Source organism: Emys orbicularis, chromosome 12, assembly GCF_028017835.1.
Source record: "Emys orbicularis isolate rEmyOrb1 chromosome 12, rEmyOrb1.hap1, whole genome shotgun sequence".
Lineage (NCBI taxonomy): Eukaryota > Metazoa > Chordata > Testudines > Emydidae > Emys > Emys orbicularis.
Genome location: NC_088694.1, coordinates 42,807,456 through 42,833,457, shown reverse-complemented (window position 1 = coordinate 42,833,457; position 26,002 = coordinate 42,807,456). Strand labels below are relative to the sequence as shown.

The 26,002-nt window shown below is 46.3% G+C and overlaps 1 protein-coding gene, 1 long non-coding RNA gene and 2 other non-coding genes across 4 annotated transcripts; all 4 read right to left on the bottom strand.

Annotated features, from left to right (window-relative positions):
• Nucleotides 1–11,564: 11,564 nt before the first annotated feature.
• LOC135887247 (E3 ubiquitin-protein ligase CCNB1IP1-like) lies at nt 11,565–15,036 on the bottom strand. Its single transcript, XM_065415017.1, has 4 exons — nt 14,768–15,036; nt 14,647–14,674; nt 12,944–13,277; nt 11,565–11,764 (listed from the first exon to the last, which is right to left on the bottom strand). The coding sequence occupies exons 1-4, from the start codon at nt 15,034–15,036 to the stop codon at nt 11,565–11,567; spliced, it is 831 nt and encodes a 276-aa protein (XP_065271089.1).
• A 4,790-nt stretch (nt 15,037–19,826) lies between these two features.
• LOC135887266 (small nucleolar RNA SNORA79) lies at nt 19,827–19,974 on the bottom strand. Its single transcript, XR_010561811.1, has one exon. It is a non-coding gene; the product is annotated as a small nucleolar RNA SNORA79 (small nucleolar RNA).
• Nucleotides 19,975–20,732: 758 nt separating this feature from the next.
• On the bottom strand, nt 20,733–20,810 carry LOC135887267 (small nucleolar RNA SNORD126). The gene has a single exon (XR_010561812.1). It is a non-coding gene; the product is annotated as a small nucleolar RNA SNORD126 (small nucleolar RNA).
• Nucleotides 20,811–20,927: 117 nt separating this feature from the next.
• LOC135887246 (uncharacterized) lies at nt 20,928–24,683 on the bottom strand. The gene is made up of 3 exons (XR_010561807.1): nt 24,603–24,683; nt 22,465–22,596; nt 20,928–20,962 (listed from the first exon to the last, which is right to left on the bottom strand). It is a non-coding gene; the product is annotated as an uncharacterized LOC135887246 (long non-coding RNA).
• Nucleotides 24,684–26,002: the final 1,319 nt, after the last annotated feature.

Here is a 26,002-nt window from a genome sequence, read left to right as displayed (position 1 = left end):
GCTGGAAGGGGTTGCAAGTGCTTTGGAGGACAGGATTAAAATTCAAAATGATCTGGACAAACTGGAGAAATGGTCTGAACTAAATAGGATGACATTCAATAAGGACAAACGCAAAGTGCTTCACTTAGGGAGGAACAATCAGTGGTACACATACAAAATAGGAAATGACTGCCTAGGAAGGAGTACTGCGGAAAGGGATCTGGGGGTTATAGTGGACCACAAGCTAAATATGAGGTAACAGTGTTGCAAAAAAAGCGAACATAATTCTGAGATGTATTAGCTGGAGTGTTGTAAGCAAGACACAAGAAGCAATTCTACTCCGTGCTGATATGGCCTCAACTGGAGTATTGAGTCCAGTTCTGGGCGCCACATTTCAGGAAAGATGTGGACAAATTGGAGAAAGTCCATAGAAGATCAAGAAAAACAATTAAAGGTCTAGAAAACATGAGCTATGAGGGAAGATTGAAAAAAACGAGTTTGTTTAGTCTGGAGAAGAGAAGATGAGAGGGGACATGATAACAGTTTTCAAGTACACCTCTACCCCGATATAACGCGACCTGATATAACATGAATTCGGATATAACGCAGTAAAGCAGCACTCCGGGGGGGGGGGGAGGAGGGCTGCGTAATCCGGTGGATCAAAGCAAGTTCGATATAGCGTGGTTTCACCTATAACGCAGTAAGATTTTTTTACTCCTGAGGACAGCGTTATATTGGGGTAGAGGTGTACATAAAATGTTGTTACAAAGAGGAGGGAGATGAATTGTTCTCCTTAACCTCAGAGGATTGGACAAGAAGCAATGGGCTTAAATTGCAGCAAGGGAGGTTTAGGTTGTACATTAGGAAAAACTTCTTAACTGTCGGGGTGGTTAAGCACTAGAATAAATTGCCCAGGGAGGTTGTGGAATCTCCATCATTGGAGATTTCTAAGAGCAGGTTGGACAAACACGTGTCAGGGATGGTCTAGATAATACTTAGTCCTGCCATGAGTGCAGGGGACTGGACTAGATGACCCCTCAAGATCCCTTCCAGTTCTATGATTCTATAGAACATTAACTGGACGTGAACTCCGGGACTGCGGAGCTCTGCCTTGCACCATCACAAGCAGACCCATCATACACTCGCACTCATACATTTCTCTACCTCTCTTAAAGCTAATGAAGTTGTGTGCCCCCCTGCCCCACAACTCCGACTGGGAGGCTGTTGCAAAACCTTCTCCCTTTGAATGTTAGAAACCTCCTGCTAATTTCCAGCCTGCACTTGTGCATGGCCAGGTTAGTGGTTGGAGCAGGGAGGGGTGGGCAGCAGAACAGCAGCAGCCAGGGAAGAATCGAAGCAAGAAGGAAGCTGTGTGTGAAAACCCACCTGGCTGTGAGATCTCAGCATCCTCTCTCCACCTTTGCTGTGAAGGGAGCTGGGCAAGAGGGGGTTGATATCTGCTCTTTGAGCTCCTGGGTCCCTCCTGGCACTTGGTCTCTGGGGTGTGTAAGAGCAGCCAGACCTGGATTTGATCCCTGGATGAACTGTGAGCACCCAGGGGAATACCGGGGAGAGTTGCCCCCACCCCATCTTCCACACAGCCCCAACACAAAAACGCCACAAAGATATCCCCTCACACATACCCACCACCCCCACACTGCCCTTCCTCACTCACAGCCTTCCACAGAGCGCCCCCCCAAGCCCTCCCACAATACGCACACTTATAGACCTCCTCACCACATACACAGCCCCCCACCCCCACAAACAGGACTTGGTAGGTGTCAATATGAGGCCACATTAAAAGCCCCCAATGCCAGCCCCTTGGGCACATGGCGAATCCTGATCAGCGGTTGGCAGTACTAAGGCAGTGCTCTGTCTGCTAGGAGGTGCTGGGTTCTCTCACTCTCTCCACACACAATGCGGGGTTCATTTCCTCCAGCAGGCAGCAGCAGGGCCACACCCCACCCCTCAGCGCTGAGCGAGCCATCCCCTTGCAATGTGCTTTACTGGCTGCTCCCCTGCCAGCCTTCCCCAGAGCTGGCTGCATCTCAGCAACAGGCAAAACATCTCCGTGCAGTGTCACTGCATGGCTGTTACTGAGCTACCCTGCACCAGAGCTGGTTGCATCTCACCTGTGCTGTGTACATGGTGAAAGGGAGAAGGTGCTTTATGAACACAGGCCAAGTGTAGACCTCACACTGAGGGGGGATGATGTGTTTCTCCTTTGCCAAGCCAAGGGAAGAGCAAAACTCTTTATCAGATCTCCATTGTGTGGGTCCTATACTAAGCCGGCACCTCGTTAATCATTATTATTAATTAACTAGAAGGTTGCACACTTCCCTGCTTCTCTAGGCCAAGCTGTTCACCTGGCTGGGCCCTATCCCCACTCTGGTCAGCCTCCAGCCCCCACTCTGGTCCGGACCCAATGGACGAGGGTGAAAATTGGAAAACTGGAAAAATTCACCATTTAAAATCAGGTTTTTCCAGTTTCTGTCAAAATAAACAGAGTAATCTCCTGGGGGCTGGCTGGAGTGGTGGGCAGGGGCCTGGCGGGGGCAGGGCCTGAATGGAATGGGGGTAACAGGCCAGGCTGGAGGGCTGGATGAAGTTCGGGTGACGGGCTGGCGGGAGTGGAGGTGAGGGGGACTGGACTGGGTGGAGAGAGGGGTCTGATTGGAGAGGTTGGGCAGATTGGGGGTGAGGGTTGTGGCTGGGGGGGTGATGGATGGAGTGGGGGAGAAGGGTGTGGCTTGTATAGCCGAGCTGGGGGGTATAGACCAGGGAGCTCAGAACATGGTGACCCCTCCCTCCCCCCATGGAGAGGGATTTGGGCACCTGGGGTGGGAGGGCATATACGGGGAGCTCAGAACGGAGCTGTTCCCCCTAAAGAGAGGGACTAGTGTGGCTGGGATGTGAGGCATAGACAGGGGACCTTAGAATGGGACGATCTCCCTTGTCCCATGCTCTTTCTGCTTAGGGTGGTCCCACCTCCCCTTCCACTCAGCTAGACCCAGATTCTTCCCCCTGGCACCCCGATAAACCACCCCAATGGGCTGACCCATATGGGAAGAAATCCCACTGGAATTAGGAGCCCTCTATCAAACCCATCAAAGTCCCCTTCACCTGCACCTTTTCCCTGTTCTGTCACCCCGGGGCAGTAGTGACACCTCCTGCTCTGTGCAGTAGGTCCCATGTGTAATGAATGGGTTGGTTCCCAGCTGAGCAGGGGTCCACATGAACCTGAGACTGAATAGCTCTGCTCATTGCCAGAGACCAAGAGCTGAATGGATCCTGGAGACTCAGCTCCCTTCTCTGCTTGTGGTCCCCCAGTCCTGACCCACAGCCCCCACCCCTGGCATCTGTCCTCAGCTCTCTCAGGAGATGAGATAATTTTTCTTTTTAATTGCCTGGCTCCAACTTTTCAAGCAGGAGCCAGCGGTAACTTCAGCTCAGCTCTTTAATTGGCTACACCAGTGGCCCAGGTCATCAATACCCAGAGCGAGAAGCGTTCCGACATCAAAACAAGCTAATTCCGCCAAGGGATTTGCAGTCTGGTCTCTGATTTATTAAGTGGCTGTAACGCCCATGAAAGATACTGGGCAGAGAATCCTCAGAGATGGGCAGCCTCTGTTAATGCCAAGAGTTGACACAGCACAGGCAGTGGGCAAGGCCGGCTCCAGGCACCAGCGGAGGAAGCACATGCCTGGGGTGGCACATGCTAAGGGGCAGCATTCCATCCATTCTTGGGGCGGCACAGTCCGAGGTTTTTTTTTTGGTTTTTTTTTGTTTCAGCAGTTCTGGCTTTTTTTTGCTTGGGTCGGTAGAGCCGGCCCTGGCAGTGGGTGTGAGCTCTAGTGGTCAGAGAGCTGGACTGGGAGCCAGGACTCATGGGTTCTTTTTCCAGCTCTCAGAGGGCACTTGGGTCTAGTGCAGTTGTTCTCAAACTTTTGTACTGGTGACCCCTTTCACATAGCAAGCCTCTGAATGCGACCCCCCTTACAAATTAAAAACACTTTTAAATATGTTTAACACTATTATAAATGCAGGAGGCAAAGTGGGGTGTGGAGTGGAGGCTGATAGCTCACAGCTCCCCATGTAATAAACTTATGACCCCCTGAGGGGTCCCAACACCCATTTGAGAACCCCTGGTCTGGTGGGTTAGAGCAATGTGGGAAGTAGGTAGTCAGAGCTCCTGGGTTGTATCCATAGCTCTGGTAGGGGACTGGGATCTAGTGGGTTAGACCGGTGGGGTTGGGCATCTGGACACCTGGGTTAGAGTTTAAAGCCAAAATGGACCATCAAATCACCTAATCTCAACGTCTGTAGATCTCAGGCCACCAACACTGCCTAGACCAAGGTATTACAAACCTCAGGAGGCTAAACTGTGAGGTGTCACTGATGGAGAATGGCAGGGACTGACATGCACCAGTCTCTAAGGCCCCCACAATGGCAGGGAAATGATTAAAGGAGATACACCCAGCTCGTTCTGGCAACTGACCTGCACCCACATGCAGCAAATGAATAGGGTGACCAGATGTCCTGATTTTATAGGGACAGTCTCGATTCGTGAGGCTCTTTCTTATATAGGCACCTATTACCCCTCACTCCCGTCCCAATTTTTCACACTTGCTATCTGGTCACCCTACAAAGGAAGGTGGAAAAACCCAAGGTTACCGCCAATCTGAGCTGGGGAAAAATACCTGCCTCACCCCACATACGGTGACCAATTTGTAGCCCATGGGACTGGCTTGCCTTCATTATATTCAGCTGTAACGCAAGGAACCTACAGGCTTGTATCCTGTAAGACATTAGCTTCCACAAATTAGCAGAAGTATAGTCCAGAATAATTGGCCTGTGACATTTGGCATGGATAAATGGCCTGACAGTTACCCTTAGATTTTGGGGAACTAGGGATAGCTTATTCAATGGCAGGTAAACAGCAACCACAGGAACATGGACGTGATAACTGTCAATCTGTCTGAGGAAGAGGTGACACATAGGATCAGGAGTTAAATGGCATTAATATTCTAATCTATAGGATCAGTTCACCCTGATATTAAGAGGGCAAGGAAGTTCGATTTGGGCATAGAAGGCTGAACATTAGCATGAATATTCATAATGGTGCTCAGGCCCTATAATAGGGCAACCTACCGTGCAGATGGGGGGGCGCTTTCCCATCAATTAACCCTTCATCTCTATTGTTATCTACCATCAATCTTGGGCATTGAGGAACCTGGACCATCCGCATGCCAGGGACAGGGATGGTCCTTTGTCTCTTACCTCCAGGTCCGCAAAGAAAGGTGGAGGTATGCAAATCTAAGAGCATATGCAAAGAATGATACCACAGATACCCCCAATACTATATTTCTCTTATCTGTTTATGTGGCTCAGAGCTTTTCTGGCTTTATTACTGATTTTAATAAAAATCTCTAAGTCTTTGCTTTGACCTACACCTCGATGTTCCCTACAAGATATTGAATTAGCTGATTTTAGTTCTGTGTAGCCTGATTCTGGAACAAGAACCCTCTGACCCTCAGTTTATTAATCAGATCAACTGGCAACTAGAACAAGTGTTATTGACTATTGAAAGGATCAGGCAACAAGTTAGACCTTGAGCATGTGAGACAGAACTGCCAACCGAGCGCTTGAGAGAGAATGTGGTTTCCACCCTATCCAGTGTCCCTATTCCAGCCGTGGCCATCCCAATGCTTCGGAACAAGAAGACAACAATACAAACAACCCCGCTCCCAAATAGATTTTTTTGGGTGGGTGGGAGTCTCTTCCTCACCCCTGCAGGTGAGCAGCTGAAACCCCGAAGTTTTTAGAAACATTAGATGTGAATGACCAGGGACCTTCAGGGCGGTCAAACCTTTCCCCCCATCTAACTAAAGAGTGGTACAGAATTGAATCGAGAGGACTTTGAGTTTGGACAGATCCAAAGACGACATCAGTTGTGGATTAACCCTAAAAGCTCTGCAGAAGGAAAATCTAGATTGAATATAGAAACAGTTGTATTAAAATAGCAATATGATTAAACTCTACAAACAATCCTTATATGTGAAATTAATATAGAGAGTCAATTGATAATCATACTATTTATTGATTATTGAATTGTTTATTTATTATTGAGGTAACCGGTAAGAGCCCCAGTCACAGACCAGGGCCTCATTGTGCTAGGAGCTGCACAAACACAGAAGCAAAAAAGAGTCCCAAACAATTTACATATTATATTTTCCAGATTAGATTAAAATGGCAGATTAAGAGTTACAGTTTATATTAATGTTGAGACTCGGAATGCAAAATTAATAATTGCGTACTATGTTAATTCCTAGATTTGATTAAAATGTAAAACTAATAATATTATAATTTTGATTAAAATAAACAAAAAACTACCAAAGATATCAATTCCTATATTTAATTAAAATAAATTAATAACTATATATGCTATCCATGTCTACCTTCAACTTAAATAATAAATGAATAATTATATACTAGAATCATAGAATCATAGAAGATTAGGGTTGGAAGAGACCTCAGGAGGTCATCTAGTCCTCTTTTGATTAAAATAATAAATTAAAAATTAGATATTTTATTCATTCCTACATTCAGTGAAAATATTTACTTATGAATATTGATGAGTTAGTTATTAATATTAAGTGCATGCTGTATTGATTTCTATATTCACATCATATGTTAAATTAATATTTACATATCATTTATTTTTTAGATTTGATTAAAACCTTGAATTAATAAGTAAACATTGTGATGATTTCCAGATTTGTTAAACATGTTACATTAATAAGTATGTAGGATATGAATTCCTATTATGTTCAAAATAATAATGATACAGTCTCATTTTTCATTACCACAGTAAATTAGGAATTATATATTACTTTTGTACACATTTGCTTAAAATATTAAATTAATAAATACATTTTCCTGATTTGATTAAAATACTAACTTAATAATGATACATTGTATTCCCCAGATGTGGTTAAAATATTAAGCTAACGTATATACATTTCTAGATTTGATTAAAATATTCAGTTAACAATTACATATATTTTTAGATTTGGTTTAAATATGACATTTGTAGTTATATTTTTTTTAATCTCCAGATCCAATTAAAATATTGAGCTAATAATTCTATATCAGACAAATTTCCAGAATCAATTGAATATTGGATTAAGAACACTATGTTACATAATTTTCAGGTTAAAATCAAATATTAACGTAGTAAATGTATATTACATTAATTCATTGATTAGATTGGTAAGATTCAAATAGAGAGAATAGAAATGTTAAATCAATAAAGATATATTTCTGTGTATTTCTAGATTTGATTAAAATAGTCCCACATAAATTCCAGGTCCAGACAAATGCAGAGAAGTATCTGCTCTGATTACACTGGTCTACAATTTTTGAGAAGTCGTCTGCTTCAGAGATAAAATGTGCTATTTATTATGTATTTTGATGTGCTGAATTCAAATATGACAATTAAAACAACTGATTGGCTACTGTTTCTAAGATATTTAAGTTTTTACATTTTATGTCTATGTATATTGTGTAGATAGTAGAGTTTTAATCATAAATTGTAAACCTAGGTCTTTTCATGTGTTTATGGTTGCTTTACATGATAATATTTCACCTGTCCTGTTTATGTAACACTTTAAAAATCAGCAAAAGGGTTATATAAATAAATTTTATTATGAAACAAAAGGAAAAAAACTATTCTGTACATAGTTTAGTCCTATTCAGTGTCTACTCAGCACTTCTTGGCTTGTCTCTTGTATTCATTAAATGGAGCATCTCTTGTCACTGTCCAGCAATAGTCTGCAAGCATTGATGGGCTCCATTTGCCCTGATAGCGTTTCTCCATTGTTGCAATGTCCTGGTGAAATCGCTCGCCGTGCTCGTCGCTCACTGCTCCGCAGTTCGGTGGAAAAAAATCTAGATGAGAGTGCAAAAAATGTATCTTTAGTGACATGTTGCAACCAAGGCTTTTGTATGCCTTGAGGAGGTTTTCCACCAACAACCTGTAGTTGTCTGCCTTGTTGTTTCCGAGAAAATTTATTGCCACTAACTGGAAGGCTTTCCATGCCGTCTTTTCCTTGCCATGCAGTGCATGGTCAAATGCATCATCTCGAAGAAGTTCATGAATCTGAGGACCAACAAAGACACCTTCCTTTATCTTAGCTTCACTTAACCTTGGAAATTTTCCACGGAGGTACTTGAAAGCTGCTTGTGTTTTGTCAATGGCCTTCATCAGACCCAGCTTGATGTGTAACAAAATCTTCCTTGATTCAACAAGTGGTGGATGCTGAACACTTTTCCTCCCAGGCTCCAATGACTGTTGGAGTGGCCAATCTTTCTTGATGTAGTGGGAATCTCTTGCACGACTATCCCATTCGCAGAGAAAACAGCAGTACTTTGTGTATCCAGTCTGCAGACCAAGCAAGAGAGCAACAACCTTCAAATCGCCACAAAGCTGCCACTGATGTTGGTCATAGTTTATGCACCTGTCAAGGCTGTTTCCCCACTCTGAACTTTAGGGTACAAATGTGGGGGCCTGCATGAAAACTTCTAAGCTTAACTACCAGCTTAGATCTGGTCCGCTGCCACCATTCCCAAAGCTAATTCCCTTCCCTGGGAAGCCTTGAGAAACTCTTCACCAATTCCCTGGTGAATACAGATCCAAACCCCTTGGATCTTAAAACAAGGAGAAATTAACCATCCCCCCTCCTTCCTCCCACCAACTCCTGGTGGATCAAGATCCAACCCCCTTGGATCTAAAAACAAGGAAAAATCAATCAGGTTCTTAAAAAGAAGGCTTTTAATTAAAGAAAAAGGTAAAAATCATCTCTGTAAAATCAGGATGGAAAATAACTTTACAGGGTAATCAAACTTAAAGAGCTCAGCGGACCCCCCTCTAGCCTTAGGTTCAAAGTACAGCAAACAGAGATAAACACTCTAGTAAAAGGTACATTTACAAGTTGAGAAAACAAAGATAAACTAACATGCCTTGCCTGGCTGTTTACTTATAAGTTTGAAATATGAGAGACTTATTCAGAAAGATTTGGAGAACCTGGATTGATGTCTGGTCCCTCTCAGTCCCAAGAGCGAACAACCCCCAAAAACAAAGAGCACAAACAAAAGCCTTTCCCCCCCCCCAAGTTTTGAAAGTATCTTGTCCCCTTATTGGTCCTTTGGGTCAGGTGTCAGCCAGGTTACCTGAGCTTCTTAACCCTTTAGAGGTAAAAGGATTTTGGAGTCTCTGTCCAGGAGGGATTTTATAGTACTGTACACAGGAGAGCTGTTACCCTTCCCTTTATAGTTATGACAGCACCTCAAAAGTTGTTTCATGTTGTCATAGGTTTCCTTCATATGGACTGCATGACCAACTGGAATTGATGGCAAAACATTGCCATTATGCAGTAAAACAGCTTTAAGACTCGTCTTCGATGAATCAATGAACAGTCTCCACTCATCTGGATCGTGAACGATGTTGAGGGCTGCCATCACACCATCGATGTTGTTGCAGGCTACAAGATCACCTTCCATGAAGAAGAATGGGACAAGATCCTTTTGACGGTCATGGAACATGGAAACCCTAACATCACCTGCCAGGAGATTCCACTGCTGTAGTCTGGAGCCCAACAGCTCTGCCTTACTCTTGGGTAGTTCCAAATCCCTGACAAGGTCATTCAGTTCACCTTGTGTTATGAGGTGTGGTTCAGAGGAGGAGGATGGGAGAAAATGTGGGTCCTGTGACATTGATGGTTCAGGACCAGAAGTTTCATCCTCTTCCTCTTCCTCGTCTGACTCAAGTGAGAATGATTGTGGTGCATCAGGAACCGGCAGTCCTTCTCCGTGGGGTACTGGGCGTATAGCTGATGGAATGTTCGGATAATGCACAGTCCACTTTTTCTTCTTTGACACACCTTTCCCAACTGGAGGCACCATGCAGAAGTAACAATTGCTGGTATGATCTGTTGGCTCTCTCCAAATTATTGGCACTGCAAAAGGCATAGATTTCCTTTTCCTGTTCAACCACTGGCGAAGATTTGTTGCACAAGTGTTGCAGCATATGTGTGGGGCCCACCTCTTGTCCTGATCTCCAATTTTGCAGCCAAAATAAAGGTGATAGGCTTTCTTAACCATGGTGGTTATACTGCGCTTTTGTGATGCAAAAGTCACTTCACCACAAACATAGCAGAAGTTATCTGCACTGTTCACACAAGTACGAGGCATCTCTGCTCACTTTGGCTAAACAGAAATGTGTCCCTTTGCAAAATCAAACACTGACAAATAAGAGAGCACAACACTGTATGATTTCTAGAGCTGATATAGGGCAATTTGTTCAGCAGAGTGATGTAAGCTTCGTTATGATTGCATCATCCATGACTTCTAGGAATAACATGATGCAATTCATATCATGTATGACGCAATACCAGCTTCAGATTGCATCATTCATTGTTTTGCCTAAAAAGCAAGTACTGTCCAAACCCAGTCATAGATTTATTCATAGATCCAGTCAAAGATGTATTTTAGTCATTTCTGGTTTAAATTGAGATCCCTTCCCTTTATAACTCACTTATCCTCCGCCATTCCCAAGTCAAGGGTCGTATATACTGACCCAATAGCATATCTTGAAAACTAGAGCCAATCAACAATTTTAAGCATCATTTTCGTTCTCAGTGACCCAGAATTAGTAAAGTTTGATAACATTTATTTCAGAAGCATTTTGGCTGTAGAGCAGTGTAATGAGTGTAAATAACGTCTGAACTTTAAGTTGGGGGGAAATAACTGCAAAGGTAGGATGGAATGGAATGTACCCAGGGGAACACACTGGATAGCACTGAGAAACACACACACATAGGAACACAAGCATAGATATAGAAACAAAAACACACCTACATAGAGCTATGCACCCTCTGACATTCAGAGATAAACACACACACACACACACAGCAAGAGGCACCTACCCACATGTATATCTGTGTGCACACACAAGAGCGAAAGACACACCAATATACACACAGATTTAAACACATATATTGACTTACACACACAGACAACACACAACTATCTAGATTTATACAAACACACCCATGCATAACTTGACCCACATACATACACAGAGGTAAATACACAACAGGGTAAACACAACGATGAACGTGTAACCCATTGAGCAGAGTATAACGGAACCAGGCCCAGATCTTCAAAGGTATTTAGGTGTCTTTGAGGATCATCTTGAGCAAGAGAGAGATGGGATACTACTGTCAGAGGGTGTCAGTTTTACAATCTGAGAGGGACATTCCAAGGGTGAGAGAGGTTTACAGTCTGAGAGTGACAGTCTGTTGGTGACAGGTTGTGACAATGAAATTGACAATCAGAAGTGACAGGACATTACAGACTAGGATGAGAGGGCAAGACAATTTGCAGGTGATTATATTACAATACCTAAAAGAAATAGCCCAAGTCTGAGGAGAATCCCAGCCCCAGACAATAAGCATTTTCGCTCTTTCCCCCACCGACGGATGGGCTAAATTTCCAAGAGGCAGGTGTGAAAGGCGCATTACCAGTTACATCCTCTTCATCTTGTAGGCCCTGCTGGCTCCAGGATGAGGCTCCAGCTCATTGCTGGGAGAGGCGAAGGTGAAGAAGCTGTTGCCAGATTCGCCCGCAGGTGGGGATGTGGCAAAGAAGGGTTTGAAGTGGAAGTCTCCCTCCCCACACCTGCCCCGGACCAGTGTGGTGTCCCCGGGGAACCTGGCAGCATTACCTAGGAAGGGGGAGTTACAGGGTCAGTTAGATGCTGGATTCTCTGAGACAATCTGGGGATTGAACGTAGAATCTCCAAATCTAAGACCATGAGTGACCACGGCTTGATTTAAATGCAGGGGCTAAGTTTGGGATCGTCACAGGAAATGGTGGGATTTGAAGGCCTGACTCACTTAAGCCTTAATGACAGGTTTCAGAGTAGCAGCCGTGTTAGTCTGTATCCGCAAAAATAACAGGAGTACTTGTGGCACCTTAGAGACTAACAAATTTATTAGAGCATAAGCTTTCGTGGGCTACAACCCACTTCTTCGGATGCATCCGAAGAAGTGGGTTGTAGCCCACGAAAGCTTATGCTCTAATAAATTTGTTAGTCTCTAAGGTGCCACAAGTACTCCTGTTACTTAAGCCTTAATCCATTAGCCTGGATTCGTAAACCTTTTGATGGTAAGATACCAGCCACTAGAGAGACAAATGGCAATGCTCAAGAGTCCAGCCCCCAAAATTCATGAGATTTGCTTACAAAATCATGAGGTTCTATAAAAAATTTCCTTCTGGTTCTGTAGCATTTATTGATCACAGTTTCCCTCTTTTATGTGCAACCATGAGAAACTTAACCTTTTTTTTAAACACACCAAATACCCAGAGACTCACAGTAAAGTTTGTGGGTTGGCGACACCATATGGCTAGCTAAGGTTGGAGAAGTTACAAGGGACGGTCAAAGCTTTGGGATTCAGAACATGAATTAACCCATTTTCTGGAGAAATCTCTCTGTGGGGGAGAAAGGAGCTTAATCTCCATGGCCCATTCAGTCCTTGGCCTCTCTACGGAGGCTGCCAAGGAGGGGGACTGTTAGCGTGAGAGAGGTTTGTAAGGTGGACAACTGTCCCAGCTGAGAACCTATCAACTTGTCTCACACAGGAGTGTCTAATCAAATATTTCATTTGGAAGTTGCTGATATGGCAACTTTTGGAGGCTGACTGCTCTGTGTGAAGTCCTCCTCCTCCAAACACATACACACACATATGTGCCTCCTCCTGCCCTATGGCGTGGAGGAAAAGTTCAGTCTTTATAGCCCACTAAAGCCTTGTCCCCTCCAATAACAGTGTCAGTGTAGTGAGTACTTATGCCAGCTTTTGCAACTTCTGTGAGTAGTGGAATGAGAACCCCCCACAGGTCTTACCCAGTGGGAAGCCAAAGACAGCAGGCTGAGGCATCATGGGAGGCTCGTGGGCAGCCTCCTGATTAGCCATGGCTATGTTGCGCAGGCGGAGGCTGTCATAGAGGCCCTGGAGCTTCTGGTATTGGCAGTTGCGCTCCATGAGCTTCTCGGAGAGCTCGCTGAACTTCTTCTTGTACTCTTCCAGCACCTTCTTCAGAGAGGAGACCTCGCTCTTCATAGAAGTCAATTCCATGTCTTTACTCTGCAGCTGCTGAGTGTACACCTTCTCCATCTGCTTCAGGTGTCCTTCGGCCTTGCTGTAGGTGTATTCCTGGTACAGGTGCTCTTGGTGAACCTGCAAAGTGGAGATTATGGCAGGTGTGACAGGCTTCTTTGACCACTGATTGTCAAAGGAAAGTCAAGTCACTCCATTTGAGATATAGTAGCATGACTACAGTGCACCAAAGGAAGGATGGTCTGGAGTTAAAACACTGGACTGGAACTTAGGAAATCTGGGTTCAGTTCCCACTGCTACTACAGTGACTTTGGATAAGTCACTTAGGTCAATATTCTCAAGAGGGACCACTAATTAAAGGTGGCCAACATAAGACCCCTATAGACTGATTTTCAGATGCGCTGAGCACTCCACACACCAGCTGAGGTTGCTAAGAGCTGCGGGGTGCACAGCATCTCTGAAATTCAGGTCATATGGCTCTCATGTAGAGCACTCAAATGTGAGGCACCTAAAAATGAGTGGACACTTATGTTGCTTTAATGTCTGTACCTCAGTCCCCTACATGTGAAATGGAGATAGTAATACTGGCCTACTGCTCATAGGGGTTGAGAATAATTCATGAATGCTTGTGAGGTGCTTTTACACTGTTGTGATGAGAGGAAAGAAAGGAGGAATGTGTAACAAAAGTCATCAGAGATGGAGGGAACCTTCCACAGTGACAGACGAGAAAGAGAGGCATGGCTAATACAGCAATAATGTTTAACATTGACAGTTGAATAGAGAAGGAGGGAGGGAGAGGTGCAAAAGAGCAGCCTTCAACTACCTGAAGGGGGGTTCCAAAGAGGATGGAGCTCGGCTGTTCTCAGTGGTGGCAGATGACAGAACAAGGAGCAATGGTCTCAAGTTGCAGTGGGGGAGGTCCAGGTTGGATATTAGGAAACACTATTTCACTAGGAGGGTGGTGAAGCACTGGAATGCGTTACCTAGGGAGGTGGTGGAGTCTCCTTCCTTGGAGGTTTTTAAGGCCCGGCTTGACAAAGCCCTGGCTGGGATGATTTAGTTGGGAATTGGTCCTGCTTTGAGCAGGGGGTTGGACTAGATGACCTCTTGAGGTCCCTTCCAACCCTGATATTCTATGATTCTATGATTCTATGAAATGCCACACTGGTGATTCTGAACCAGAGGGTGAGTGGCAACCTTCTCAGTGGTTCGTAGGCCACACAACAAAATCCAACATTGGGATTTCTTAATCCTATTCCATTCCCTTTGTCTTCTTTCCACATTTTCAGGCCAAAAAATATAAAATGGTGGCCTTTTGGAATCACCTAGATGTCAATTCTGCCCTCCACGTATGACATATAGATATCCATAAAGACTAATTTTTGGATCTTTCATTTCTTTAGGAAACAAAATCTCTTCCCAATTATATTTTAAAAGACACGTTTGAAGGTATCTACCTAACTTAGGACATCATCTGAGATGGGTTTACCTGGTATGTCCAGAAGGCCAGTGCGCCAAATTTGGCATAGCATAAACAGCAAACCGGGTGCCTCGCACAGCCTTGATTGGACCCAATGGGGGTTAGTGGGCAAAACCCCTGGTGTTTTTAGGAGCTGATGTCCTGCACGATCTCTGGCCGCAGTCCAGCCAACACCATGGCCTTGTATTCCTCAGAGGGACTTAGCTCGGTGCGAACAATGTCCAGCTTGCCAGAGAGGGCGCTGTTGCAGGCGGGACAGACTGCTGGTGAATGGCTGAATTCCTCACTGCCGTGCTGGTCGCAGAAGATGTGTGAACAAGCTGTGACCCAGGCATAGCCCGAGAGCTTGACACGGCACTTGCGGTAATTGCACAGCAACATGTCCTTGCACGTGGACATTTTAACAGTGCCAATAGCAACAGTCTTGCCTCCAAAACATACACCACTTGGTGAAAGAGAATCTGCCACCAAACCTATAGAGCAAAATAAACATGCAGGCTGGGATTCTCAAAGGGCCTTAAGGGAGTTAGGTGTCCAACTTCCATGGAATTACTAACTCCCTTACGCTGCTTTGAAAATTCCACTCTAAAGACCGAAGTGAAAACACTGACACTTTTATGCATCAAAATAACCAGTTAGATATTTTTCTTCAGAAGACTCTTGCCTTTGTGATGAAAAAATGATCCAATTTTCAAAAGTGGTGGCAACCAAAATCCCCCATTTGGCCACTAAAATGGACACAGTTTCCCCCCAAATAGCCTTTGAACTAACCTAAGTGTCAATCCCATTCCCGTTTTTTTCAGTAATAGCGTGCTGTAACACTTGTATTTTTGTCTGATTTTGTACGCAAGTTTATAAGTGCGGTGAAAATTGAGGATACGCAGGACAAATCAGACTCCTGAAAGGGGTACAGTAATCTGGAAAGGTTGAGAGCTATTCCTGTAGCGTACCAATGCAGGTTTGGCCTGTACTAATACCAAGGTGTTAGAGCAGGGTGGGGCTGCATTAGGACTCCTGGGTTCTATTCCAGGTGTGGGAGAGAAATGGAGTTTAGTGGTTACGAGTTAGGACTCCTGGTTTCTATCCCCTCTTCTGTGAAGGCAGCAGGCTCAAGGTGGCTGGGATGCAATGTTTTCCTCCTGTTGAGTGTTTGCCAATAGATTACGGGCATGAGTCTATATGGTGGATTTTTATATGTGTCTGTTAATGTGAGTCTGGTTGACACTAGTGTCTTTTTTTGGTCCTTAAAGTGGCCTCTTTAGGGCATCCACCCACACTAGCTTGGCAAGAGCCAACATCGCCAAATTTGGCATAGCATAAACAGCAAACCGGGTGCCTCGCACAGCCTTGATTGGACCCAATGGGGGTTAGTGGGCAAAACCCCTGGTGTTTTTAGGAGTGTGTGTGTATGAGGTACACAGGGGAGTTGCCCCATTGGGTTTGATAACCCCACTGAGTCACAAATGGCCCCTCACAAAATGGCAGCTGTACCTTGGCACCGCATGAGGTGAATTTGACACACGTTTATATTTGGGGACAAGACTGACATGGGGAGGAATTAGTATCGCCCCAAATGATATGGGGTTAGTCTCTCATTGAACTGGCTTTTTTAAACCACGCAGCGGTTAAAAGCGGTTGGAGGCGGGAAAACGAGCAACTGTCTCTCGCAGATAAAGTCTCTGCGCATGCGCCGCTGCTTCAGTGCGCTTACCTCTCGCCCAGGAGCATCCCGGCCCCACCCCCACTCCCTCCCCCTCGCACCTGCCAACGGCCGCAGCAGCTCCTCCCTTCAGCCGCCCAAAACGTCTTGCGCCGCCCACCCTTCTTTGGTGCCAAAGCGCTGTTTGTGGGAGTACCGGAGCGGGTGGAGGAGTGGGACGTACCCTTGTAGAGAAGGGGGGAAGAGGAGCGGGTGCGCAAAATCCATCTAGCTCTTCAGAATTTGCTACAAAATATTTTAACTAGAGGCTGGTATCCCAAAATGCACCAAAAAGTGTCTCAGTTTGCTGTTTAAACAAAATAATCCCCTTCTACGGAAATGGTTTGGTCCAAAAGTTCCTCCCTGGCTTCTGCACGGCCACCGTGCGAAGACAGTGACAGGGGGGGGGGGGGGGGCATGATATGGCGAAGTGAGCGCCAGCAGCGCATGGCCTTCCCTGCTGACAAGCACAGACAGGCAGCCCCCTGTGCAGAGAGTGCTGCTGAGCTGGTGCCTACGCCCCACGTTAACAGGGTACCTACACACCTGCTCCCACCCCACACATCAACAGGGCACCCACTCACTCGTGATCCACATAAAAATGGCACCCATGGGTTCCCAGTGTAAACAGCACCCACACACCTGCTCCCAACTCCACGTCAACAGGGCACCACATGCCTGCTTCTGCCCCACATGAAAATGGGATCCCAGTGAAAACAGCACATACATGTCCGCTCCCTAACCCACATCAAAATGGCACGCTGAGCCCAAATGCATATCAAAATAGCACTCACACAGAGTACACCCCCCTGAACCCACATCAAAATTGCATCCATGGTCCCCCATGAAAACCTTGTCAAAATGGCACCCACCCACACACTGACCTCTCAACCCACATCAAAACAGCACCTATAGGATCCCACTAACAGCCATGTCAACATGTTGCTTTTCTGCATGATATGGGCGATTTGTACTGGTCTCACCTCCCCCATTCCCCAACACAAAAATAACAATGTCATAAAATAACTCCATGTGGATTCAATCAGCCACCCAACCTGATAACTGCAAATCTTACCATCTGGTTTGGAGAGTTCAATACTGTTATATTGAATTATTTTGTTAATTTGGATTTAACTTGGTGGTTTGCACATTTCATTGCTTGTGTAGGCTGAGCTTATTGTGGACATCAGGGACTCTTTGCATTTCTCCATGAGCACCCTGTATGCCACCCTCCCATCTCCCTCTAATTCAGGGGCTCCCTACATCTCACGCCATGCCAGCAGCTGCTCCCACTAGATTCTGTGCACTCCCAGTTCTTCTCCCCTCCTCGCCATGCTGGGGCTGTGTGCGTGCCCCCATTTTTCCCCACAGAGAACATGAAAAAATGGTGGTTGTAATCTCGTTACAGTTGGTATGGCAATACCGATTTTTTCATGTTCTCTGTGTATATGTATCTTCCTACTGTATTTTCCATTGCATGCATCCGATCAAGTGGGTTTTAGCCCACGAAAGCTTATGCCCAAATACATGTGTTAGTCTCTAAGGTGCCACAAGTACTCCTCGTTCTTTTTACAAATTAGATAAGGGCATTGTTATGGTGAAAGGGGTTAATTGCTGCCATCAATCAGTTCTTGAGTCTATAGTCAATTGCAGAGTAGCTTGAATCTGCAGTTTTGCTACACAGCTGGCAAGGGCTCCATGTGTCCATCCATCTCTCTCTGCCCCCATTTTCCCTTTCAGTTTTCCAATTTACTCCCAAATCAACAGGTTCTTGGACCTCAGAAACTCAAACGTTCCCTGAAAAATTGGAAAGGAGTGCATAGTGTTCAAAAGTGATCACATTACACATGTACATACAAATACACGGAAATGCTATCAAATTGAGTGAGACTGTCACACATAGTAAAAAGACAATAATGTTAAAAGAATAAAAAACTGCAACTTCTGCCATAATAAGGAGTTAAAAAAAAAATTGGAGAATTACAAAATTTTTAGATTCATCCTGGTTTAAAGTTGATTTTGGGGAAATGCTTGTTTCTTGTGTTCAGCTGAATCCCCACAAGTTAGGTCAAACTCTTGATGACCAAATGGCCTATGTTTTCTGGGATGGCCCTGGTTTTGAGGGTCCAGCTTGGCATCTCTGCTCATGACATTAAGAATTTGTCCTGACTTCCATATAACCCAGGACCGTCTGAACTCAAAACCACACGTCGCTGAATTCAGTTCACACAGCCCTAGCGCTCAGCTCCTTCTCTCTCACTGCCTGCCAGCTCTTCAGCACAAGAGCTGTACTATGTAGAAGGTCTGCGGTGGTGGCTGCCCACTCAGTGGGAAAGGATCTACATCTGTTTATTTGGGGTGGAGAGAAAAAAAGATGATAGAGGATGCCAACATTGGGAGCATGAAATAAGGGTCTGCGCTGGTGTCAGGCGAGCGAGTGTGCACCTATAGGGTGAGGGAGAGGTAGTTTAAATACATTTAGGTTAAGGATTTTCAAATCTATGGCATTTGCCTGTTAAATTCCCATTAATTTTTTAAATGGGAACCAAGTGTCCAAATCCTGTGTGCATTTGAAAATCTCAGCCTAACCTAAATGGTGTTGGTAATAGAAAACAGACAGTGGACACGGGAAAGTAAATTCACAGAAGAGTGGAAAGTAATTCTGGACCCAGCAGTAAATAGACCAATGTTGATTAACCATCTGGATTCTCAATTTTGTACAAGTCCACAGATATTAGGAGCTTTAAAAATATCTGGACAGATATTGTATCTCAGACATGAGGTCAAACCGTAACTCATTTCACAGACAGGGCAACTGAAAAGCCTTCAGATAGCAATGGGTTAGGGATGGAATTTTCAAAAGGAGCCTAAAACAGCATGCCATCTAACTCCCTTAAGTCTCCTGTGAAAATCCCAACCACAGCCACTACTGACCTGGGCTGAATTCAGACCAGTGGATTAGAATTGAGAAAGCTCCATTTCCCCCTCAGTTCTACCACTGTCCGTTTGTTCAAAAAATACCCAACTCTTACACATCCATTCTAGTTTAATTATCCTGTTTTTAGTACAGCCTTTCCTAGACATAACTTCAAAGAGTCCTTGTAATACAGATCAGAGACGGAGCAAATCTTTTAATCTTCAGGCCCCAAATTCTCTCTTACAGTTGATCCTGGTGGAGAGAAAGATACATTTTCCTTGAAGGCTCATCTCAAATCATCCCTGTAAAGATAAGGAATCTCAGTATTAAAGATGCAGAATGCAGCACAGTTGCCTCTTGGAAAACTAGATAGCTTAACTGCACTAACTCCTCCCAGCTGAGGCCAGCACAGCTCCTACTTCTTCAGCTCAGGCAATCTTTCAGCTCACATTGTAAAATTACTACCTGGTTACCATAGCCCACTGCCTAAAGTTTACAGAGAAATATGTACGGAGCAGGTGGTTTTTCAACCCCATTTCTTTCCCCAAAAGTCCAGTCCCCTTCTGCCTCTTTAAGTGTCTGACCCTGCAAAATTCAGAAGGTGCCAACCGACGGCCAAACCCATCCAAGAGCACTCTGAGTGAAGAAAGGCCAAGTTTAATCTGCGAGGACACAAAATCCCACTGCCCATGGCTCGTGGCAGCAAGAGGAACGGTCATCGTGGCCACTCTCCCTTAAATGAGCAGCTCTGAAAGCAACAGGATTCCCTAGAGAGATACACCATGAATTTCCCTAAAGAGCAAACCTTTACTAAGCAGTTTCCTTACTAAAATCCTGCAGAAAGGTGTTCCCGTTCATGTGTGCAGAAAGATACGGCTTTCTGAAGGCATCTGCAGCTTCAGGTACTAAAGACAATGTTTGGAAGATCAGTTCAGAGACTGTTTGTCACTGAATGAGGAATGCATGGTATACGCTATGCCAGACATTTGTTAACTGCTATGTCTGCCATAGTACCTCTTTCTTGTCCCATACCTGTCCCCATGGTGACACTGGCCAGGGGTACCAATATGGGGCCATGCTAAGCAACTGGATGGATACGAATTTCCAGCAGCACTTACATCGGTGATTCCTATAAGGGATCCAGGGTGAGGAGGGAGAAGCAAAACCAGCCAATTTTGTTTTCAGAGTTCCTGTCCCTACAGAAACAAGGAGGAAATATTTCCAGGTCAATGGAGAGAGAAAGGGGAGGGGGAAAAAAAAAAAAAAAAAAAAGAGCTACCAACTGCATGGAAAACATTTCTTTGCATCTATTCCCCTCCTTCATTTGCACAGAAACCAGATTCATGTTTCTGAAGAATTTGCATGGATCTGCTACTTATTCTCCTCATTGTCTGGGACTTAACACATGGTTGCATTGGAGACCATTAGAACATCAGCTTTCCCCCAAATCAGACTTCAGCTGCACGTGTTTGTTTCATGAGTCTGCTCAGGGCATGTGTATAATCAGGGTAGATCAGGTGAAACACGGACTGAACATGCGGTTCATCACAGCAGACCCCTCCTAGTCCTACACGTGGCAATATGGTTGCTCCTCGCACACCCAAACCACCTCCCAGGACTCTGAAACCTCAAGTGGTTGAGAATTTTAGCTACTTCCTCACCCAACTTCCTTGTGTTCCAGCATGGGCTCCCGGGCTTTCCAACTTCACCTGCAAGAAGAAGACAGATAAAATCCCCGCATGCATAAACAGGGGAGTAGCCAGTAGAAGCGGGGAGGTGATTTTACCCAGGTACATGGCACTGGTGAGTCTGGTACTGGAATACCGCATCCAGTTCTGGTGTCCAAATTTTAATAAAGACATTGAAAGATTGGAGATGGATGCCTTTCTAGGAGTGATGCTTTACTCAAACACAATCAGCGGGATCACTAAGTGAAATTCTCCAGCTGGTATTAAACTGGAGATCAGACTAGGCAATCTAACAGTTCCATCTGACCTACGAAGATCTGGCTTTTCAATAAGGCCATACAAGCAGCTTCTAAGGGCACAGCAGTTCCAGCCAGGGAAATGGCACAGTGAAGTTAACTGGAGACGCAGCAAGGTGAGAAGGGCTAGTGCAGGGAACTATTTAAAAGTAGCATGCAGGGAGAGGGGGGATAATGGCTGAGTTTTGGAAATGGGAAGGAGTCAGGGAGTCAGTGGGGATTACTATGTGACTTTCTATGCCCCCTACGACGCAGGAAGACAGTCTAGATCAGGGGTAGGCAACCTATGGCACACGTGCCAAAGGCGGCATGCGAGCTGATTTTCAGTGGCACTCACACTGCCCAGGTCCTAGCCACTGGTCCGGGGGGCTCTGCATTTTAATTTAATTTTAAATGAAGCTTCTTAAACTTTTTAAAAACATTATTTACTTTACATACAACAATAGTTTAGTTATATATTATAGACTTACAGAAAGAAACCTTCTTAAAATGTATTACTGGCACGCGAAACCTTAAATTAGAGTGAATAAATGAAGACTCAGCACACCGCTTCTGAAAGGCTGCCGACCCCTGGTCTAGATGGTCATAATGGTCCCCCCTGGCTTTAAACCTTGACCCCATCTACTAGATTTCACTGCAGGCCCAAAATGGAAGAGGGAGTTAATGCTTCTCTCCATCCTTGATGTAGTGGGGTCTGCTCACGGCACATGTCATCAGGTGAAAGATAGACTGAATATACTCATGGCAGACTCCACCCACGCCCTCAAACACAGCTGTGACACCACCAATGGCAAAGCACAGAGGAGTCTCATGGGTCTGAGAAGAAATGTCTTGTGGGCTGGATCTCCCCTCAACACCGACTCTCAAGATAGTTGTGTGGTTAAGGCTCTGGACTGGGACATCTGGGCTCAGTTCTCAGCTCTGCCACAGACTCCCTGGGTGACCTCAAACAAAGCCAACAAAAATCTTTGGGACAGGGATGGTCGCTAAGTGTCTCTACAACCCGCAGCACATTAGGGCCTCTAGGCAACAGTGTAACATAACTAATAATAAAACAGTGGATGGGCCCATCAAGTCAAGCATCCTGCCTCCAGCAACACATCTCTGGCTACTCCCCACTACCCCTCACAGCTCAAGCCCTGAAAGCACAGCTTATCTCAGCTCATGTAGGCTATAAAACCACTCAGTCCCTTTTCTTTAAGGCCCTTCCCACTTGGAGACCCTTACCCTACTGTCTTGGGTGCTCAGGTCCGGGATGTTTCATTTCGGCCCATTTTCAAGATTCAGTTACTTCGTCTGTCCACTTCAGCCCCAATTGTTTTGTGGGGTTGGGGAGTCAGTCTCCAGCCTCTCCACCATCTGAAACAGGCAAAGAAACATTTATAAGACCATGACCCACAAAGTCTCTTCCTCTGCCTTGCTGCTGCAGCTATACCAGAAATCAGAGTTGCTTCTGGACCCATCTAAACCCAATTCCCCAGCATACCACAGGCCAGTTCTACCTGGGCATATCTAGGCAGGAAGAGCTAACACTATACATGGAGGGGAAGACAGCAGGACTAAAATAAAGTCACTTCTGGGGTGGAGAGAGGCAGCCAGAGCAAAGTGCAACAGGAGAAGAGAGGGGAATATTTTAGCACAACGGTTCTCAACTGGAGGTCTGCGGCTGGTCCATGAAGCAGGGCCGGCATTAGGCTGGCTGGGACCCAGAACAGAGCCTCGAGCCTCGCAGAGCTAAAGCCGCCAGCCCTGCCGGACAGAAGCCCCTCCCGCTCCCCTGAAGCCCAGAACCCCCTCTCCCCCCCACTGGGCCCTGGAATTTTTATAGCATGTTGTGCGGACCTCAAAGAAAAAGGTTGAGAACCCTTTTTAGCGGACAACTGGCCAAGCTCCCTACTATGCTTACAAAAGATCCCATGGCCCTTTTAATGTCCACACTGAGCAGACAGGATCTCAAATTTTGTTAAGGCCTCAAGCAAGAGACCCGAACAGCTTCAGACCAATGGCATTAATTTATCTGCAGTGGAAGGGGGAAAGAGATGAACCAATCCTGGACACTGAGGATTTAAAATCTGATGTTTACATCACTAAGGTAACACCAGCCTGAAGGCCTCAAGACTCGCACAGGCTAGTAGGTTAGCAAGGCCCCAAAGCCACAAGTCATTCCTACTACACTCCATGATCGTAGCTGAACGCTGGATCGGTCAACACAACTAGTAAGACACTTTGATAAAGTCAGAGCTGAAAAACACCTGCTAGAATCCAAAGGCCAGAGCTGAAGATTTGACACGCCTCAGCCTGCACTAATTCGGGGAAGGGAGATGGTCTGGCAAGCTGTGACGAAGTGGAGATTTTCCCTTGTTATGTTGTATGTGAGTCTTACTGTTCTGCATGAATGCTGTGTGTGCCTCAGTTTCCCTTTGTATTGCACCAATGTCTAGGTGTGTGACTTTTGTGGGGGTTGCTCCAACTGCCTGCATGGATGCTATGGCCGCCCCTTCATAACCTGAGACCCAGGAGGGGGATGCGACCAGGTGACTCTTGGTCTGGGAAGGAGACAAAGGCCGGAGGAACAACGGGCAGGGCAGGGGCCAGGCAGTTCTCTGCTGGCTTTGGGCACAGGAGGAGGGCCAGAGCCCTGGCTCTGGACTCCCTTTCCCCCCCACCCCCCACCCAAAGATGGACTTGGCTGAAAGTCACTGATTTCTGTACTAACAAGTTCTGTTCTACGCTGTGATCCTGTCGACTAATAAACCTTCTGTTTTACCAGCTGGCTGAGAGTCACGTCCAACTGTGGAGTTGGGGTGCAGGGCCCTCTGGCTTCCCCAGGAGCCCTGCCTGGACGGACTCCCTGCAGGAAGCGCATGGTGTGGAAGGGGATGTTGAATGCTCCGAGGTCAGATCCAAGAAGGTCGAAGCTGTGTAAGCTTCTTGCCCTGGAGACAGTATGCTCAGAGAGAGGAGGCATGCTTCCCCAAGTCCTCACTGGTTTCATAGAGAGTAGTTCCAGAGCCATCGCCCCGGTGACTCCGTGACATAGGCCTAATCCTGCCCTGATCTACCCAACAGGAATACTCTGGAATCCTCTCTCCAGGTTGGAAATTATAGTCTTGGTAAAGTCCTTAAAGAGAGGTAGACAAATAAAACCCAGGAGTCCTGACTCCCAATCCCCCTTATCTACAACTAGACTCGACTCCCTTGCTCTAACCACTAGTTTACACTCCCCCAGAGTTGGGAATAAAACTCAGGGGTCCTGACTCCCAGCCCCCTTTTTCTAACCCACTATAGTTGCCTCTAGATTTCGACAGTTTTGCTGTTATGTAGAGTTTAGTTCCCTGGGCAAGGGATTTCCCTTCCTCTCATACCAGCTCATTGCTCCCCATATCTGGAACATGGCATTGGTCCAAAGCAATTGTTTTCTCCCAGCTCATCAATTCCATTTTCAGCCTAAAATGAAGGGATACAAACAGTGGTTTAGGATACACAGATCAAAACATGGCAACCAGACCACATCCAACCCCACCACAGAAAAGAGGCTTTTAAAGGTTACATTAGAGACTGGAGCAATGTTCCCTCTAATTCAGGGCTCTCAAACTCAAATGACCACGAGGGCCACATGAGGACTAGTGCATTGGCCCAAGGGCCGCATCACCGACATCCCCTCCTCGCTGGCCCCGGCCCCGCCCCCACTCCACCCCTTCCATGAGGCCCCACCCATGCCCCGTTTCTTCTCCACCTCCTCCCCTGAGCGTGCTCCTCCCCTGTCCCTCCTGGAAAGTGCTAAGTGTTATACAGAGCATACAGATCAGTGCTGCTCCTACAACAAGTCATTTCCAAGCGGTTTTAATAAAATATATACACTCAGTAATGCACCTTACTCAAAGGACAAAACATGCACTTAGTTAGATTTACTTCTGTTAAAGCCCCCCCACTGCACTGGGCTGCACCACCACTCCACCCCTGTTCTGCCTCTTCCAGGGGTGGCAGGTTTGTAGAAATTTTGGTGGTGCCCAGAACCTGCCTGCCCCCACCTGCCTAAGGCTCTGGGAGGGAGTTTGGGTCGAGGAGGGGGTCTGGGGTGAAGGCTCTGGGAGGGAGTTTGGGTGCTGGGTGCAGGCTCCGGGCTGGGGCAGGGGGTGGGGGTGCAGGCTCTGGGATGGACTTTGGGGATAGGAGGGGGTGCAGGGGTGAGGGCTGTGGATGAGGGGTTTGGGGCATTGGAGAGGCTCAGGACTAGGGCAGAAGGGCAGGGGAAGGGCAGCCTGCCCTGACCTAGTGGAGGGGGGCACTAGGACCCTGCAGCAGCAGGTGATGCTGGAAGCCAGCAGAGAGGAGCATGAGCTGCAGGCTCAGGGGCGTGAGGAGGCAGCAAGTGAGCCCCCGGGGACACTCGGGGGAGGCGCGTGGGGGCGGCAGGCGGGGCCGGGGGAGAGACCCGGCCCCAAACATTGGGGAGCAGAGAGCTTAGCTGCCACATAAAATAACTCGGGGGGGGGGGGGGTGAGGGGAGTTTGACAGGAAGAGTAACTGGGGGGAGGGAGGGCGGCGCAGGGATCTTGGCGGGCTGCAGGGAATAGCTCCGTGGTCCGCATGCGGCCCGCGTGTTTGAGACCCCTGCTCTAATTTTTGACAGGCCGTGTGCGCGAGGTTTAGGATCTGTGTGCGCGTGCACACACGCACAGCTTAGAGGGAACAGTGGACAGGAGTGTAAAAGCCTCTACAACAGGATGTTCCCACCTTTGGGGTAAGTAGCAGCAAGTCCCCA